This window comes from Delphinapterus leucas, chromosome 20 (assembly GCF_059928025.1).
Source record: "Delphinapterus leucas isolate spDelLeu-1000000601 "Yukka" chromosome 20, BTC_Dleu_Yukka2, whole genome shotgun sequence".
Taxonomy (NCBI): domain Eukaryota; kingdom Metazoa; phylum Chordata; class Mammalia; order Artiodactyla; family Monodontidae; genus Delphinapterus; species Delphinapterus leucas.
This window is the reverse complement of record NC_143148.1, coordinates 15,983,588-16,002,213: the sequence shown is the minus strand read 5'-3', so window position 1 is coordinate 16,002,213 and position 18,626 is coordinate 15,983,588. Positions and strand designations below refer to the sequence as shown.

At 47.8% G+C, this 18,626-nt stretch overlaps 2 protein-coding genes across 2 annotated transcripts; one reads left to right on the top strand and one right to left on the bottom strand.

Annotated features, from left to right (window-relative positions):
* The first annotated feature begins 10 nt into the window (after nucleotides 1–10).
* Nucleotides 11–3,043, top strand: HCST (hematopoietic cell signal transducer). Its single transcript, XM_089902464.1, has 4 exons — nucleotides 11–101; nucleotides 1,801–1,962; nucleotides 2,378–2,509; nucleotides 2,735–3,043. The coding sequence occupies exons 1-4, from the start codon at nucleotides 11–13 to the stop codon at nucleotides 2,773–2,775; spliced, it is 426 nt and encodes a 141-aa protein (XP_089758590.1). The 3' UTR covers nucleotides 2,776–3,043.
* Nucleotides 3,021–10,280, bottom strand: TYROBP (transmembrane immune signaling adaptor TYROBP). The gene is made up of 6 exons (XM_022586463.2): nucleotides 10,277–10,280; nucleotides 5,971–6,174; nucleotides 5,563–5,589; nucleotides 5,273–5,407; nucleotides 5,048–5,094; nucleotides 3,021–3,251 (listed from the first exon to the last, which is right to left on the bottom strand). The coding sequence occupies exons 1-6, from the start codon at nucleotides 10,278–10,280 to the stop codon at nucleotides 3,192–3,194; spliced, it is 477 nt and encodes a 158-aa protein (XP_022442171.2). The 3' UTR covers nucleotides 3,021–3,191.
* Nucleotides 10,281–18,626: the final 8,346 nt, after the last annotated feature.

The following is an 18,626-nucleotide window of genomic DNA, read 5'->3' as shown; positions in this document are numbered from 1 at the left end:
GGATTCCGTGATGCGGATTGTGGGGCCCCAGGGCCCCGGCCTCGGCGCTGCGCCAGCCTCGCTGTTTCCCCGCGGAGCCGCCGCCGGGTCCCCGATCTTGGGTCGGGTTCCCCCGCGACTTTTTAAACTGAGGTTCTGGCACCGCCCAGTCGTGGGGCGGGCCCCGCCCACAAGCCCGGGAGTCCCCGCGTTGCGCTCGAGCAAACTTGGTGTCTAAATGGGCGCGGCTGACTTTAAGAGCCCGACTCCTAAGTCTCCCCGGAAACAGGGATTGGGAACCCCGTGTTTGGTCTGAGGGAGAAGGGGCCTGAGGTAGCGGACTCCTGAAAGAGGAGGGAACTGGGGACCTGGATTTTGTCCAGGGGGGTGTTGGAGGCCTTGACTCCCAGGCCCTGGGCTGGCCGAGGGGCGGGGGGGACGCTGCCAGTATTATTGGGTCCTGAGAGAGAAGGGGGCTGGGGTTCTGAACTCCCTGGTCTCGAGGGAAGAAAGGTCTGTAGGTAAGAGGGATATAGGTGAACTCAAATTTACCGCCTTCCACACATCACCTTTCTCAGAGGCCAGTTCTCATTATTCATTCATCATTAAAAATAATTACTGCAAGGGAGGTACTTTGCTGGGTGCTGTGGTGTAGCTGTGAACTAAGCAGGCAGGAATTCCCAACCCTCAAGCCAACTGACATTCCAGTGGGGGGCTCATTCTCAGTTCCCATCTTGGTGACCATGTAAATCATATTTCTCCCCTGCTCTCAAGACTCTATGCTCTCCTGGTTCTCCTCCCTCACTTGCTGCTCCTTCCGTTTTACTGGCTGCTTCCTCCTCTTCACCCATTCTTGGTGTTGGGAGGAGGTGGTGTTGCTCCTCTGTCTGTACTCACTTCCTTGATGATCTCATCCAGTCTCATGGCTTTAAATACCATCCATAAGCCAGCAATCCCCAAATTTACATCTCCAGACCAGACTTACCGCCTGAACTCAAAGAGGCAGCTGTGGTCATTCAGCTTCTCCACAGGGTGATCTATCAGGCATTTCCAACCCAGTTTGCCCAAACCTTGGCACTCTCCCCCCTAAGCCTGCTTCCCCTCTTTCTCCATCCTGTCAAAGGATGCTCTGTCTTCTCAGTTGCTTAGGCCAGAAGCTTTGGTCATCCTGGACCCCTCTCTCTCATGCACACTCGTATCTACTCCATCAGCAAGTTTTGTTGGCTCTACCTTCAAAATCTTTCCAGGATCTCCCCAGTGCCCACACCCTGGTCCACCTGTCATGTCCCACCTGGACGATCACAGCAGCCTCCCTGATCTTTCTGACCCTCCCCCTAGTTTGTCCCTAAAGGCTGTCAGAGAGATCCATCACCTCTCCCCCTCCCACACACACACAGGAAGCAGGTGGCCTTGCCACCAGCAGAGTGACATCCGCTATTGCTGCCTCTCTACTCCCCATTGTTCCTCAGGACTTCTCTGGACCAAAGCCCTTTGACAGACCTCTTCCAGCCCCCAGCCCACCATGGTTCCTGCAGGCAACATCCTGTTTCTGCTTTTGCTCCCAAGTGAAGCCAGTGGTTATGGGGGCTGTTAGGCAGAGTTTTGTGAAAGGAGTGGCTTGGGGTGGCATCTGAAGGGAGGGGTGCTGAGGATGGGTCCTTCTCCCAGTGCCCTTTCCCTTCCAGAGAGAGACTTCTGGGCCTGGTTCTTTGGGGAGGGAAGCTGAGTTTGGATGGCTGCTGTTCGTCCCCTTCTCACCGCTGGGTGAGATTTCCTGTGAGGTGAGATTTCTGATTTCCTGTCTCCCTCTGTGTCTCTGAGTGCTTCCCTCCCATTTGGTGCCTCTTTCTTATTTGACCTCTCCCGAGTGGAGGCTACTTCTCAGGACATCACCTTTCCCTGCACCCTGTTTTGAGAACCACCTCTCCCCACTGATCTACCTTCCCTCTCCTTCCTCAGTGGCTGCAGCTCAGACGACCCCAGGTGAGAAATCAACACCCTGTCCCCTTTGCAGCACCGCTTCAGGTCCTGCTTCCATCCCTAAAGTGTGGCCTGTGGGTCCTGGATCTCACCTCACATCCCCGAATCAGAGCCCCCAGAGGATCTGCAGCCCTCTCTAGGTCCCCATCTCACTGTCCTCGTCACCAAGCTGAAGGCCCAGGGACTCGGCCATCCGCCAGCCTGTCTTCAGGAGTACTTACTATGCCCAAAGCACAGTCCTGGGAGCCCTGGGACACCCCCCAGCCTCTCTCTGGACCTCCCGCTCCCCTTTCATTCCCCAGGGAATCTGGGACACCCACCTCCAAAGGGACTTCCTCTGACCCATATGCCCAAAGCCCAGGCCCAAGTGTCTGGAACCCCCCTCAGCTGCCTTCTATCTTGGCTCCCACCCCTTCAGGTTCCTGTTCTGGATGTGGGCCCCTCTCCCTGCCACTCCTGGCGGGCCTCGTGGCTGCAGATGCGGTCGTGTCATTGCTAATCGTGGTGGTGTTGTTTGTGTGTGTGCGCCCACGCAGCAGGCCCACCCAAGGTGAGGGCAGGGACAGAGCTGGGCCTGAAGAGGCATGGTGTCCCTAGGGAGGGGGTCCCCAGGGCGGGTGCCCCCGGGCAAGCCCTTGAGGTTCTGGGGAAACCCTGGGGGCGGTGCTTAGGGGAACTCCTGAGGAAACCCCTGAGGCAGGGGGTCCCCAAGGAAGTGGAGACGTGGGTGGAAGGTGGGTGGTCAGGCCTCGTGATTTCTCTCCCCCACCCCCAGAAGATGGCAAAATCTACATCAACATGCCTGGCAGGGGCTGACTCCCCAGTAACTGCCACACAGGACTTCTGACCCTGTCATCCTGGATTGTGTGTGGCAGCACAGGAAATCCAGCCCTCTTCTGGGCTGGAATAAAGCAATTGAAATACTTCTTGTTCTAATTCTTTCTCAGACAACCCAGGTCCCCCAAAGGCTCCCTCTCATTTAGCTGTTTCTGGGTCCTTGATCCACCTAGAACCCCGCATATCCCCATCCCGTCAGCCCAGGGATCTGGAATAACTCAACATTGTGTGCTCCATGTTTATTTGGGGGCAGTAGTGGGGAGAGGTCTGATGTGTCATTGTGGACACTCTGTGGATCCGTATCTTGGTGGGAGTAGGAATAGAGTGCTGGGCAGGCATCAGGAATGATTGGATCCAGGCATCAGGTTGTTGACTGCCCTGGTCTGGGCTCATTTTTAATATGGCCTCTGTGTGTTGAGGTTGCTGTAGACATCTGTCCTCTGTCCTTGGAGCTCCTAAAGGGATGGACAGGGTGTGGACCATCAGTGAAGGGGGTCCACCAAATAAACTGAAAATAAAATCTAGCCTTCTCCCAGTGGCCTGCAAGGCCCCTGGCAGCTTCTTAAACCTTGTAGCCATGAAAGAGATCTGGACTTTATTCAAGTGCCTTCAATGTTCCCCCTTCTCCTCTGCCTCATTGTTATGCCCCAGCCAAGGGGCCTTTGTGTGTGCTCTTCACTCTGCCTGAAACATTGGTCCCCTAGATATTCCCATGGGTAGTTCCTTCTCACCCTTCAAGTCTCAGCTCATGTCACTTTCTCATAGAAGCATTTCTTGATTTCCCCATCTATAGTTTCTTCCCCACACACTCGAGTCACTGTCACATCAACCTACTTTATTTCCTTCATGTTGCCTCCCGCAAATGATCTTATTTGTTAATCTGCTTCAAGTCTGTCTCCCCAGGACTTCCCTGGTGGTGCAGTGGTTAGGAATCCGCCTACCAATGCAGGGGACATGGGTTCGAGCCCTGGTCCAGGAAGATACCACATGCCACGGAGCAACTAAGCCCATGAGCCACAACTACTAAGCCTGTGCTCTAGAGCCCGCGAGCCACAACTACTGAGCCCACGTGCCACAAGTACTGAAGCCTGCACGCCTAGAGCCTGTGCTCTGCAACAAGAGAAGCCACCGCAATGAGAAGTCCGCGCACCGCAAAAAAGAGTAGCCCCCGCTCGCCGCAACTAGAGAAAGCCTGCGCGCAGCAACAAAGACCCAACGCAGCCAAAGATAAAAATTAATTAATTAATTAAAAAAAAAAGTCTGTCTCCCCAACTAGGATGTAAGCTCTGCTGCTGTGTCTCCAGCATCTAGCATATATAGGCCCTCAACAAATTCCACCAAAGGAATGAATAAACTGGGGCTTTGCCCTAAAATTTCACTGTCCCCCACCTCCCCCAGTAACTGGAAAGCCCCTTCAGTCCTCTGGACCTCACAGAGCCAAACTTGAGATTCTTATACTTTACAAAGAGACTTTTTATCCACAAGTGAGGCAAAGCAAAGTTGGCTGCAGACAAGTAAAACAGATTTCACAGAGCAGGGTTCACAATGGGGATGGGGTGGGGTTCTATGGCCCTAAGATGCAGGCCTCAGATAGAATCCCTGAAATCATATACAAATGCCCAGTCTGGAGTTCGTCTTTCTGGAGAGGGTCTGTTTGGCTTCCATTAGATTCTCAGAGGAGGTCATGACCCCCTAAAGGGTTAAGAATGGCATGGACAGGAGGTGGGAGATGGAAAGATGACATTTGCATTATGGTTCTTAAGAAGGGTTTCAAGGATACTTGCACCGCCTCTAGATTATATGCACAATTTTGTACTTTTTGTGTGGATTTTTCTGAAGAGTCTCTGGCTTTCGTCAGTTTCTCAAAGGCTGCAGGGTCCCTCCCCCACAAATTCAGAGCTCCTCTCTTTAGAGTTACCAAACTAGGGTTGAATTATATCCTCTGCCCTTATGAGGACTTCTCTGAGACATCAGCCTGTCCTGGGCTGGGCTTTTGCAGAACAATTCAGAGCCTGCCTTCTGGCTGAGACAAACTCTCCCTGTATTTCCCCTCCACGCATTTTAAGCTGACCATAAGGTGGTAATTGATCATTGAAAGCAGTTTTGGATGTTTTGTCTTCAAGCGTTTGAGGAGCTGCTGAGAAAGTGGGCTTTAGGGCCTAGGTTCTGCAGGGGCTGGGGGAGAGGTATTTGGGACAAGACACCCTCAGCGCAGGAGTGAGGTGTGAGAAAGAAAAGCTGGTTTCCTCACCTGATAAGGCGACTCTGTCTCAGTGATGTGCTGTTTCCGGGTCACTGCTTGGGGGTGGGGAACAGCAGAGTTCAGAGACAGACGGGGTGAGAATTGGGACCATTTGGTTGCAAAAGCCGCCCCTCCATCACCTCCTTTTGGGTGGACTGTGACTTGGGAACTTACCCCTCCCCGCCAGGGAAGTCCTCAGAGGGTCCCAGGCCATCCCCGGCCAGCTCCACTCACCCTCTGTGGGCCCTCGCCCCCGAGGGACCAGCCGACCCAGGGAGTACATGGCCAGGGCGATGAGGAGGGTCAGCACCAGGTCCCCCAGCACGATCCCCGCCAGCATGCCGGGGCTCACAGAGGAGCAGCTGCAGTCTGGGAACGTAAGTGGCACAGGAGTCAGACCAGTGGGAGCTGGGAATTGGGAGGTGGTGTCAGTCAGCAGGGGGTGGTGTGGAGAGACCGGGGAAGGGACAGAGGTGGGGTGGTCTTTGGGAGGCAGGGAGGGGGATCGCAAGGTCTAGGCCTACCTGCGTGGGCCTGAACGAGGCTGAGACCTGAGGAGAGAAAAAGAAGGTAAACTGAGACACGTGACTATGACTGGGGGTTGGGCAGAGAAGCTGGGTAGGGTGGGTCCTGACAGGCAGTAGGCGCGGGTGGAGAGCCACGTCTGGTGGGACCTGCGGGCCGGCATCACGGCCACCGGACTGTGTTACTTCTACATCGACGTGTCCTGTTGCAACACCCTCAGAATCCCCTCCCTCTGCTTCTCCCAGAGGCCAGATCTTGTGGGGCACAGGCTCTGGGAGAGACCCATAGGGTTTTGGGCGCCAGGGATCTGCTCCGGTATCAACCCCCACCCTTTGGTTCTCTCTTTCCGCCCTGTTCCCTTTCCTGCCCAGAGCTGAGCCCAGGAGCTGCCAAAGCCCCCAACTCACCACCCACAGTCAGGAGAGACAGGAGCCTGTTGGAAGGTCCAAGGCCCCCCATGATGCAGGCGACGCTGCTGGACACCACAGTCCAAGGCGGGTGGGATGTGACGTAGTGTCCAACCAAGGAAAGGAGGAAGTCTGAGGTGGGTGGTGGCAGGAGGGAGGAGGGGACAATGGGGGAGGAGGAACGGAGACGGAGACCACCAAAGACTCAGGCCCAGACACCCCAGAGGGCCATGCTGCAGCCCCCAATGGCTGGAACGAAGGGCAAAAGATACATGTGTCAACTCGACCTCCATCCCTAGGCAGGGGTCAGACATTATAACAGGAGGGTCTGTGGCTGACTGTGATTGAAGCTATCTCTGCCTCTTCCTGGCTGGACAACCTTGAACAAGTCACTCAACCTCTCTGGGCCTCAGTTTCCTCATCTGTAAAATGAGGAGTAAAATAGTACCTACTTTATACTATTGTTGTGGGGAATCAAATGAATTAATATTTCTAGAACAGGGTCTGACCCTTGTCAGCTTTTTATAAGAACCAGTTATAATTACTTGACAATCAGAACCGCGTGATGTTCATAGGATATTAAAAGAGAGCCATCAGGATACGGGTACTAACGACGTGCAGGCGCCCCGTCCCAAGTGTTCATGCATTTAACCCCCAAGAACACTCTTCTGAGGGAGATGCTCTGATCCCCATTTTACAGAAAGATAAAGACACTTGCCCAAGGTGACACAGAACATAAAGGCAGAAATGGAACCCAGGACCCAAAGACAAATATTTGACCCTTAGAAAGAAAAAAGAACCAAGGTGGAGGATAGAGAAGGAGAAAGTAGCGGGAAGGCAGAGAAAGAGGGAGAGGAATAGGCAGTGACACAGATGCACACAGCACAGATGCAGGACTGGGGCTTTGGGGTGAGGCAGGTGGGGGAAACGTGGTAACACTGGGCCAGGTTAGGCTGCTCCCACCAAATGAGGAAGTGGCTGGAAGCGAGCACTGAGGGAGGCCACCCAGGAGATGACAAGGACTTCTAGCCCCAGCAGGAGATGAGCTGGGGCTGGGGAAGGAGGAACCTGAGGTTAGGGCCAGCAGCAGGAAGCCCCCCTCCCCTGTCCAGGCGGAACACCCACAGCTCCCCAGGGGGCCGGGCTCAGGAGAAAAAAGGGGAAACTGGATGCTGGTCATGGGACAGACGCTGAGTGGCCTGTTGCGGGGGCGTAGTATTTGAGTCTGGAAGAGGGCCAGGGCCGAGTCCCAGACAGCACTGGCTGCTAACGCCGCCACTGCCCAGGCCTGGCCAAGTTCCGCCGCAGAAGAATCAACACCCCACCATCACCACCACCACCACCAGGTCTGGAGGGAGTAGGTCCTGCAGGCCCTACTGGCACACCAGGCATCTCAAGGTGGCTGAAGCCCAGCAAGCGGGGGGGCAGTCAGAGACCAGAGGAAGCTCTGAGCCAGGAGGGCTTTGATCTGACTCGGGTGTTCCCAGGGCTCCCTCTGGCTGGGGGTGGGGAGCAGACTGTGGGGGGCAGGGGCAGGAGCTGGGGGCCAGGCTGCTGCAATGATCCAGTTTCTTGTGAGGATTTTGTGAGGTCTGTTAGAATCAGGCTTCCTGGCACCCTGTATATGCTCGATGAATGTTAATCTTTATCAACATCATTGCTGTTACTGTTATTAGTACTTCAAGTCTTCAGTTCTGGGCTCGCCTTGAGAAAAATCCTCCCTCTACCTCTCAGCCTCAGCCTCCTGATCTGATTCTTCCAACTCCAACCAGGCCCAGGCTGTCCCCAGTCTAACAGCCCCACACCCAGACAGCACCTAGTCAGAACAGATGTGGCCACAGGGCTGGATCAGAGTCCTGGGGCTCCCCTTTGGTTGACGAGATGTGGGGAAGTCTGAGGTGTCCCAAGGGAGCCGACTGGGGTGGTGGTAGATATTTGTGGGATGTGGGATAGAGGCTCTTTACCAACCAAAAGTGAAGTATTTCAATATTTTAGCAACAGGTACAACTTTACTGGTGCAGACCCCAATACGCCAGCCTGGGCTGGTCTCCACTCCCTGGTCTCCATTCCACAGGAAAAGGAACAGGCTGAGACGGAGGGCAGCACCCTCCTCCCAGAGCCAGACTCCAGGAAGCAGGGTTGCCCCCCTGGCCACCAGATCTGTTAGTGTCTCAGTCTCTCCTGGCAGCAGCCCAAGAGTTGGGGGAAGGTCAAAGCTGACTTTCCCAGAAGGCAGGCTCTGTGCTGAGTCTGTGACAAGCTTGCCTCTGTGGAAGCTACAGTCCCTCCCCACTCTCCCTGCTTCCACTTTTGCCCCCTACAGTCCATCTTCCCAACACCAGCCGGAGGAAGCTTTCTGAAAAGTGAGACAAACAACCCACTTTTTTAAATGGCCGAAAGATTTGAACAGACACGTCACAAAACAAGAGATGTGACTGGCCGAACAGCATGTGAAAAAACGCTCAACATCATAAGTCATTAGGGAGAGATACAAACTAAAACCACAATGAAATACACACCTGCTAGAATGACAAAAAACATTTTTAAGTATTTATTTATTTGGCTTCACCCGGTCTCAGCTGTGGCATGCAGGGTCTAGTTCCCTGATCAGGGATCAAACCTGGGCCCCCTGCATTGGGAGTGTGGAGTCCCAAACACTGGACCACCAGGGAAGTCCCTAGAATGACAATAATTAAAAACACGGACCCTACCAAGTGTCAGCAGAGACGTGGAGCAATTGGAAATGTAAAATAGAACCTTGGAAAAGAGTTTGATAGTTTCTTATAAAGTTAGATAGTCACCTGCGCATAGATCCAGCAATTCTGCAAAAGAAGGCATTTACCCGAGAGAAATAAAAACATATGTTCATATAAAGACCTGCCCATCTCTGTGTCCTCCCCTCGGGCCTCTTTTCACCTCACTTCCCCTACTTGAGTTACACTGGTCTTCTTGCTGTTTCTTGAATAAGTCAAGCTCATTCTCACCGCAGGGCCTTTGTACCTGCTGTTCCCCCTGTCTGTGATGCTTTTCCTGAAGTCTTTGAATAATTGACCCTTTCTCATCCTCCAGGTGTCAACCCAAATGCTACACACTCACAGAGGCCTCTCCTAGTCACCACTGCTCAAGTCACCTCCTACCAATTTCATTTTCTTCCTGTATTTGTCATGCCTGAAATTCTCTGACTTACGTATGCCTATTTCTACGGTCCGCCACTTCCTCTAGAATGGAAACTCCATAAGAAGAGGAATCTTTCTGTCTTGTTCACTGTTGTGTCCCCAGCACACATAGCAGATGCTCAATAAATATTCTTTGGCTCTTGGCCCTAATGACCACCAGTGGTAACAGGTTGTATTAAACATGGCTCCTCGGGCTTCCCTGGTGGCGCAGTGGTTGAGAGTCCGCCTGCCGATGCAGGCGACACGGGTTCGTGCCCCGGTGCGGGAGGATCCCACATGCCGCGGAGCAGCTATGCCCGTGAGCCATGGCCGGTGAGCCTGCGCGTCCGGAGACTGTGCTCCACAACGGGAGAGGCCACAACAGTGAGAGGCCCGCGTACCGCAAAAAAAAAAAAAAAAAAAAGACTGGAACTTCCCTGGTAGCCCAGTGGGTAGGACTCCGTGCCATGCTCCCAGTGCAGGGTCCCAGGTTCGATCCCTGGTCAGCAAACTAGATCCCACATGCATGCTGCAACTAAGAAGTCCACATGCTGCAACTAAGATCCAGCACAGCCAAAATAAATAAATAAATATATTTTTTAAAAAAAGATCAAAAACCCAACTACCACTTCTGAGGTGTCAGGAGCAAAAGCAGGATACTGCACGTGGTCCCTGCACACAGCACCACCAAGTGGGTTGGCCAACCGCCTAAGCCAACCCTCCGGCCCGGACCCATGAACCCACCCCTACCCTCACCCAATTTAAGTTACCAGCTCACTCCCCTTCAGGAAGCAAGCAAGGGGAACTGTTACTTGTTTTTGCTCTTTCGTGCTGCAGCACGAGTCCCAGTAGAGCCTTGCCTGAATTTCTCATCTGGCCTCTTATCAATTACTATTGATTAAGGAGTCCAAGAACCCTGGTTGGTTAGATAGATAGATAGATAGAGATATATAATATATATATAGATATAGATATATATATCCTGGGAAAGGGCAAAGATTGGCTCAACACAAATAATCTGCCCACCTCAAAACTGGGGTGAGGGGTGAAATCTGTAAGAAAATGGCAGGATGCATGAGGACACTGAAATGGAGCGGGAGGGAGGAACAGTCCCTAGAAGCAGCGTGGAGGGGATGCTGTTGGTGTCTCACCCATATTCCCTCAGCATTTACCATTTCCAAGCACACAACCTGGCTTCTGAGTGCCTGCACTGTGGCTATCTTCTTGAGGGCTCTTTCTGGCTGTTGCAACCCACTCCGCCCAAGCTGGAAAGGGCCAGGGAGTTAATGCTCCTGGGAGCAGCTCTCTACCAATAACTGATGGGAGTTGGTAGATAAATACCCCAGCTCCTTCAAGCCTTGGATGAACAACTCTAGACTGTTCTACCGTCTTCCAGGATTCCCCAGCAAGATTAAGCTCCAATTGCTCTAGATAACACACCCTCCATTGGCTCATCCTTCCCTGTCTCCCTTCCCCACTCCCTGTTGGTGTTCTTTGAACTTCAAGTAAATGGCTTGCACTTGAATCCTCTTTCAGCGTCTGCTTCTGCGGGAACCTACACTAAGACAAAGGGAGTTTAATTTCCAGAAGGAAAGAGGGGCACCGGGTCATCAGTACAATGGATGCCCGTGACATCTCTTAATCTACCCCTTTCTCAAAAGACTTGCTGCTTCCACAATTTGAAAGTAGGTATTATCCATGCACCTGTTATTAAACAAACGTTACACTTGACCCAAACATAGCAGTCAGGGTTCTTCGTTACATACCATAGAAACCAAGGCAACAGAAAAGGAGGTGTGTTCAATGATGTTAAGGAAACCGCTGAATCTCTAGGAGGGCCAGAGAAGCACTCCCGGGGCTACACAAATCCTAATGCCCACACAGAATTTTCTGCTAAGACTTCTGATGTTCACATCAGAATCGATTTTACAGGTTGCCTCCTTCTCACTCTCTTTCAAATCGAATCATGATGTGAGTACCAAAATACTTGCAGATGAAATATGATGTTTGGGATTTGCTACATAACAAGACAGAAGAGGGGAATGAGTGGTAAAGGATGGGCCATGGTTGACCGGTTGTGGGGAGTAGATAGATTATTGAGGACTCCTCATACTTTTCTGTCTACTTTTCTGTCTTTTCAAAATTTTCCAAATTAAAAAAACAATTTTCAAACATGGGTGCATTTGGTTGGCAGAGTACGGAAAACATGCCCACACCACAGCTGCAAGGAAGGGTGGAAAAGTGGTCTCTGATTTCTAGACTGGGGAGGCCAAATTCATAAGGTAGGAAATTCCTAAAATGTAGAGCTGATGTTCAGAAAGCCCTGGACCTCTGGATAGAAAGCATGAGAATTGTCCAGAATACCAGGGGGACCCATCCATCTGGCCTGCCTTACCCTTCCTAGATAATAGTTTGATTCTTTGGTCAAAATAAAATGGAAAACCACAATGAGATACCACTACACACCTATTAGAATGGCAAACAACAACAACAACACTGACAACATCTAGAGCTGCCAAAGGTGTGAACAACTAGAACTCTTATACATTGCCGACGGGAGTGCAAAATAGTACAGACCCTTTAGAAAACAGTTCGGCTGTTTCTTCTAAGGTTAAACATATTCTTACCATATGACCCAACAATCTCATTCCTAGGTGGTTTTTTGTTTTGTTTTGTTATGTTTGTGGCTGCACTGGGTCTTCTTGCTGTGCCCGGGCTTTCTCTAGTTGTGGTGAATGGGGGCTACTCTTTGTTGCAGTGCGCTGGCTTCTCATTGCGGTGGTTTCTCTTGTTACAGAGCATGGGCTCTAGGTGCGCGGGCTTCAGTAGCTGTAGCAAGTAGGCTCAGTAGTTGTGGCTCACGGGCTCTAGAGTGCAGGCTGAGCTCAGTGCATGGGCTTAGTTGCTCCATGGCATGTGGGATCTTCCCGGACCAGGGCTCGAACCCGTGTCCCCTGCGTTGGCAGGCAGATTCTTAACCACTGCACCACCAGGGAAGCCCTCATTCCTAGGCTTTTACCCCAGAGAAGTGAAAACTTAAGTGCACATAAAAACCAGTATGCCATATGAATAGTGGCTTTCGTCGTAATTGCCCCAAACTAGAAACAACCCAAGTGTTCGTCAACAGATGAATGGATAAACAAACTGTGATACTTCCATACAATGGAATACTATTCGGCAATTAAAGGGAATAAGCTACTAATACACACAACAGCACAGACAAATCTGAAATGCATCATGTTATGTGAAAGAAGGCGGACTCAAAAGTCTACATACACGATTCCATTCATATGACATTCTGGAATAGGTAAACTATAGGGACAGAAATCAGATCAGTGCCTGCCAAGGGCTGGAAGTAGAGGGAGAGGTTGACCACAAAGGGAAATCCGGGAGTGATAGAATTCTATATTTTCATCGTGGTGACAATTACATGGCTGTATGCATTCTTCAAACCCATAGAAAAATACACTAAAAAGGGTGATTTTTACTCTATGTAAATTCTACCTGAATAAAAAAAATTGTTTTTGTTTTTAATGAAATGACAGCTGTAAGCACCAAAGAAACTGGTAAAGAGGTTTCACAATCTCTTTATTTCCTATCAGTTATTTCCTATCAGTGGATGACTGCCCAGATGTTTCCCACTCTGGCGTAAGGGAAAGTGCTAGCAAGCACTGTTTGGCTAGAAGGTGAGTGAGCCTGAATTCTAGTGATCTGCAAACATTGTTTTCTCCCCTTCTTCTATTGAAATAGCATTTGGAATTGGGCATCTGGTCCCCTGGCCAAGACTATGTTTCTCAGTCTCTTTGGAGCCAGGTGAGGCCTTGTAACTGTCTTCTGGCCAATGGAATGTGGGAAGAAACAAAATGGGCAACTTCTGTCTTTTTGTTTGTTTGTTTTGTTTTCGGTTTGGTTTTTGGCCACATTGTGTGGCATTCGAGATCTTAGTTCCCCAACCAGGAATTGAACCCGTGCCCCTTGCATTGGGAGCACGGAATCTTAACCACTGGACCGCCAGGGAAGTGGCCCGGTTGTGTTTCTGAAGGCAAAAGTGTGTCCTGCCCGTCTCTGCCCTTCCTCTTGGCTGGAGTGTGGCCCTGACACTGGCAGTGGGCACCCATCTTAGACCACAACGGCCAAGTTTTATTCATAAAATGAAGGCCTTTTAAATATAATTAAAGCAATACTTGATAGATTTATCAACTGTGTTTTACCCATATCATAAACGCAGTCATTACAAATGAATTAGAACTCTACAAGCTGATTTGAAGGGATTTTAACTGAGAAAAGCAAGATGCAGAGAAGTGAATCTAGTACGATTCCAAACAATGACCAAAAAGAATCCCTTATAAATATATGTATATATGTTTGCATATTTGAGTGATGGTGGAGTAAACTATGTAAGGATACACCTGGGCTGCTAACGACGGTAATACTTGTGACCTGGATCAGGATAGGAGATGGAGGAGGGTAATCACAAAACAGGGTTGAAAGGAAAGGAACTGGGACATCCCTCGTGATCCAGTGGTTAAGACTTCGCCTTCCAAAGCAGGGGGTGCGCGTTCGATCCCTGATCAGGGAGCTAAGATCTCACATGCCTCTCAGCCAAAAAACCAAAACATAAAACAGAAGCAATATTGTAACAAATTCAATAAAGACTTTAAAAATGGTCCACATCAAAAAAAAAATCTAAAAACAAAGTGAAGGAACTATATGAGAACAATGTGGGTATAACATGATGCCATTTACATAAAATGATATAAGTAAAATTGTGTATATCTGCATAGAAAGAAGTATGAATGTGTAGTTAAGTGAATGCCAACTGTGGTATCTCTGGGCAGTGGGATTTAGATTATTTAATTTTTAAAATTAATTTATTTGTTTTTATTTTTGGCTGTGTTGGGTCTTTGTTGCTGTGCATGGGCTTTCTCTAGTTGCGGCGAGTGGGGGCTACTCTTCGTTGCAGTGCGCGGGCTTCTTATTGCTGTGGCTTCTCATTGCTGTGGCTTCTCTTGTTGCGGAGTGTGGGCTCTAGGCATGCGGGCTTCAGTAGTTGTGGCACGCGGGCTCGGTAGTTGTGGCTCACAGGTTCTAGAACGCAGAATCAGTAGTTGTGGCGCACGGGCTTAGTTGCTCTGTGGCATGTGGGATCTTCCCGAACCAGGGCTCGAGCCCATGTCCCCTGCATTGGTAGGTGGATCCTTAACCACTGCGCCACCAGGGAAGCCCTATATTTTCTTACTTTTAAAAATTTGATTTTTTTTTATGGGGAGTATTTTTAATCTATGTAATTGGGGGAAAAAGATATTTCAATATCAGAAAACACAACAAACAAATAAATTCAATTTTGCAGAAGAAAAAATTACAGGACTTCTTCTGCCAGGAGTGGTGTTCTAAAGAAATCGGAAACCACCCTCCATTGGAGAACAGATAAAAATGCAGGATGAAATCTACGGGAAAAAAAATTTACTAAAAGCAGCAAAGCACTAGTAAGAGGCTAAGGAAACAGTACTGAAAACTCAGAATAAAACAAGAGAGGAGTTCAAAACTCAAATGCCTTTGGGACAAATGCCTTCATTTGTCCCAAAGGCATTTTCCAACTCAGAAGACAGTCTGAGAGTAGAGGAGCAAAAGTAAAGGCCCAGATCCACCCAGACTGGAGAGTCTGAACCTCAGCTCTTCATTTTAAGCTGAGACCTGAAGGCCATCACACTCAAGGTAAGAATGAGCCCGGAGTCACCTAGCTTTCATGTGAACTTACAGTTTATCCTTATACCCCTTTCACTATGCTATAGCTACACGAATTTTCAAGAAAACAAAGCACAAGTTTGAAGTTTTTATCAGGAAACTGGAAATTATAAAAAGTGAGAGAGGTTTTTTTTTTTCAGTATTCGAATACAAAACAAAAAGCAATCTAGGATGGAAAAAATATAATCACTGAAATTAAAAACTCAATGAATGTGTTTAATAGAGATTAGACATAGCTGGAAAAAGGAGGTAGGTTAAAAAAATTAAGAAAAAAAACTATCCAGAATTCAGTAGAGGCAGAAACTAACACACCATTGTAAGCAATTATAATCCAATAAAGATGTAAAAAAAAAAAAAAGGTATAAATAAATAAATAAATAATCCCCACGGAGGGCATAAAGCAGCTTTCCTTCCAGGGCCCTCATGAGGGACTCCCAGCTCAGCAGAACTCCTGCAAACAAAGATAAAACACTCCTGCACTTCCCACTGTGGCCCCTTGGAACCCTCCTGACACAGCTGTCAGGCTGAGGAAGGGCTGACCAGCCTCCTGGCCCCAGAAGGAGTGCCCGTGTTCTTGCGCGTTCGAAGACACCCCTCCCGTAAAAGGACAGCGCCAACTGCTGAAGGATTACTTCTACACTGGTCTCTCCTAACTGGTGGACAAGAGCAAGAGAGGGGACACAGAATGGTCGAGGGATGTCATCATGGGTTACTTTACAGGAATCCCAGAGATGATGCAAGGGCAGACATCAAAGAAGAGAATAGTCGAAGCCTTCAGGTGACAAAAACATTCTGGAAATAGATAGTGGTGATGGTTGCACAACACTGTGAATGTACTTAATGCCCCTGAATTGTACACTTTAAAAATGGTTAAAGGCTTCCCTGGTGGCGCAGTGGCTAAGAATCCTCCTGTCAGTACAGGGAACACGGGTTCGAGCCCTGGTCCAGGAAGATCACACACGTTGCGGAGCAACTAAGTCCATGTGTCACAACGGCTGAGCCTGTGCTCTAGAGCCCGCGAGCCACAACTAATGAGACCGCGTGCTTCAACTACTGAAGCCCACACACCTAGAGCCCGTGCTCCGCAACAAGAGAAGCCACTGCACATATATACACTACCAAATGTAAAACAGATAGCTAGTGGGAAGCAGCTGCATAGCACAGGGAGATCAGCTCGGTGTTTTGTGACCACCTAGAGGGGTGAGATAGGGAGGGTGGGAGGGAGACGCAAGAGGGAGGAGATATGGGAATATATGTATATGTATAGCTGATTCATTTTGTTATAAAGTAAAAACTTACACACCATTGTAAAGCAATTATACTCCAATAAAGATATTTTTTTAAAAAAGAGAAATACAAAAGATAGGATGAAAGAGAATTTCTAACTTATTTCATTGTAGTCATAGAAGAATGGGGTAGAGGCAATATTTGAATAGATCATGACCAAGTTAGAGTTATAGTAAGAAAGCAAGATTGGTTGAATATTAGAAAATCAATGTAAACCAGCACATTAACAGGTTAAGGGGGGAAGGATATGATTACCTCAACAGATGCCAAAAGTTTTTGATGGAATTCAACATTCTTTCAGAAAACTAGGAATAGAAGTGAATTTATATATTTGATGAATAACTATATATAAAATAGACAACTAATAAGGACCTACTGTATAGCACAGGGAACTCTACTCAAAACTCTGTAATGACCTATATGAGAAAAGAATCTAAAACAGAGTGGATACACATATATGTATAACTGATTCACTTGGCTGTACACCTGAAACTAACAGAGCATCTTAAATAAAATATACTCCAATAAAAAAGTTTTATAAAAATTTGATGAATAGCACTACCAAAACCGAGAGCTAGCATCACTTATGGTTAAGTATTAAAACATTTAATGGTTAAATATTAAAAATTTTCCTTCTGGGACTTCCCTGGAGGTCCAGTGTTTATGACTTTGCCTTCCAATGAAGGGGGTGTGTGTTTGATCCCTGGTCAGGGAGCTAAGACCCCACATGCCTCAGGGCCGAGAAACCAAAACATAAAACAGAAGCCACATTGTAACAAATTCAATAAAGACTTAAAAAACGGTCCACATCAAAAAAAAAATCTAAAAAAAAAAGTTTTCCTTCTAAGCTTGGACTAAGACAAAGAAAGATGCCTATTGTCATCACTTCTGTTCAGTTTTGTCCTGGAGACCTTAACTCTGAAGTAAAGCAGGAAAATAAATAAAAGGTTATTGCCACCATTATTCATAGATTATATGATTCTGGCTAAAGAAAATTCAGAAGACTCTATAGACTAATTTATTAGAATTCATAACAGAATTTAGTGAGGTAACTGGATATAAAATCAATCTACAAAAATCAATTTTATTGCTATATACCAGCCATAAACCAAACAAAGGTGGAAAAAAGTAACCCTTTACATTAGCATAAATGGCCAAGTAGCTAGTAATAAATCTAACAAACTATATGAAAAGCCTGCACAGGGAAACTCTGTAAAAGACTTTTAAAAAAATCTAGATAAATGGTTTGATATACCACGTTATTGGATTTGGATAGCAGTTTCCCCTGAATTTACCTATATATTCAATCCATTCATAGTCTAGATTCTAAAAGCTTTTTTTCTGTGGAACTTGCAGATGGATCCTAAATTTTACACTGAAATACAAAGAGCCAATTATAACAAAGATACTCTTAGACAAGAGCAAGATGAGAGGTCTCACCCTACCTGATATCAAGACTTATTGTACAGCTGCTGAGGGAGTGAGTGGAAGTGGTTTACCCACTTTGGAAACAGTATGGCATTGTTTTTCCCAGTGACTCAGAACTTCTGCCTCTCTACCTGTATCCTGGGGAGACTAGTGGGTGGACACCAGGAAGCCTGTGTAAACCTCTTCACAGCTGCGCTATTTGCAAAGCCCTTCAGGGGAACCAACACACATGCCCATCACAGGAGAATGGGTACGTATATTGTAGCACATTCACACAATAATGATAATAAATATCCTGGATCCATAGAATAAACACGGTAGATACTAATTCTTGCTACAACATGGATTTATCTCACAAACAGAATGTTAAGTGAAAGAAAAAAAAGCCACATACAAAAGAGTACATGCAATATGGTCCTCATTTGCATAAAGTTTAAAAATAGTCCAGATTAGACTACAGTGTTTAGGAAGCACAGGTAGGGGGAAAAACTATTAAGAAAAGCAAGGAAGGGATTCTATCAAATCAAAATGGTGGTAACCTGTCAGAGAAGAGGAAGCTTTACGAATAAAAAAGGACAAAACATTTTCTAGACTGCACTGATGACCTCTTTTTTTTCTGTGGTGGTAGATGGTCGAGCGTTCACTCAATGATTCATTGTGCCGTGCATTTGCTTTCTGTTTGGGGGTTTTGTGGGCTCTTTTGATAGGTGTTCTATATGTCACAATAAATAAAATTTAAAAGATCTGATAATGCTTGCTCGTTATGAAAAATTTGAAAAACACAGCAAAATACAAAAAGTAAAAAGAAAAAGAAACTTCACCTACATCTGAGAGACAACCTCATTATAATATTTTGTTATATTTCCATCCTGTCATTTTACTGGGTATATTTTTATATATTTCTGACCATATCATATATGCAAATTTGCATTCTGCCCATTTTTGCAAACAACTTGTATTAACCTGAAACAAGCAGCTATATCCCCTTTGACTGCTCATTCATGATGTGACCTCACTGTTACCCTCGCTATTTGCCCTGGG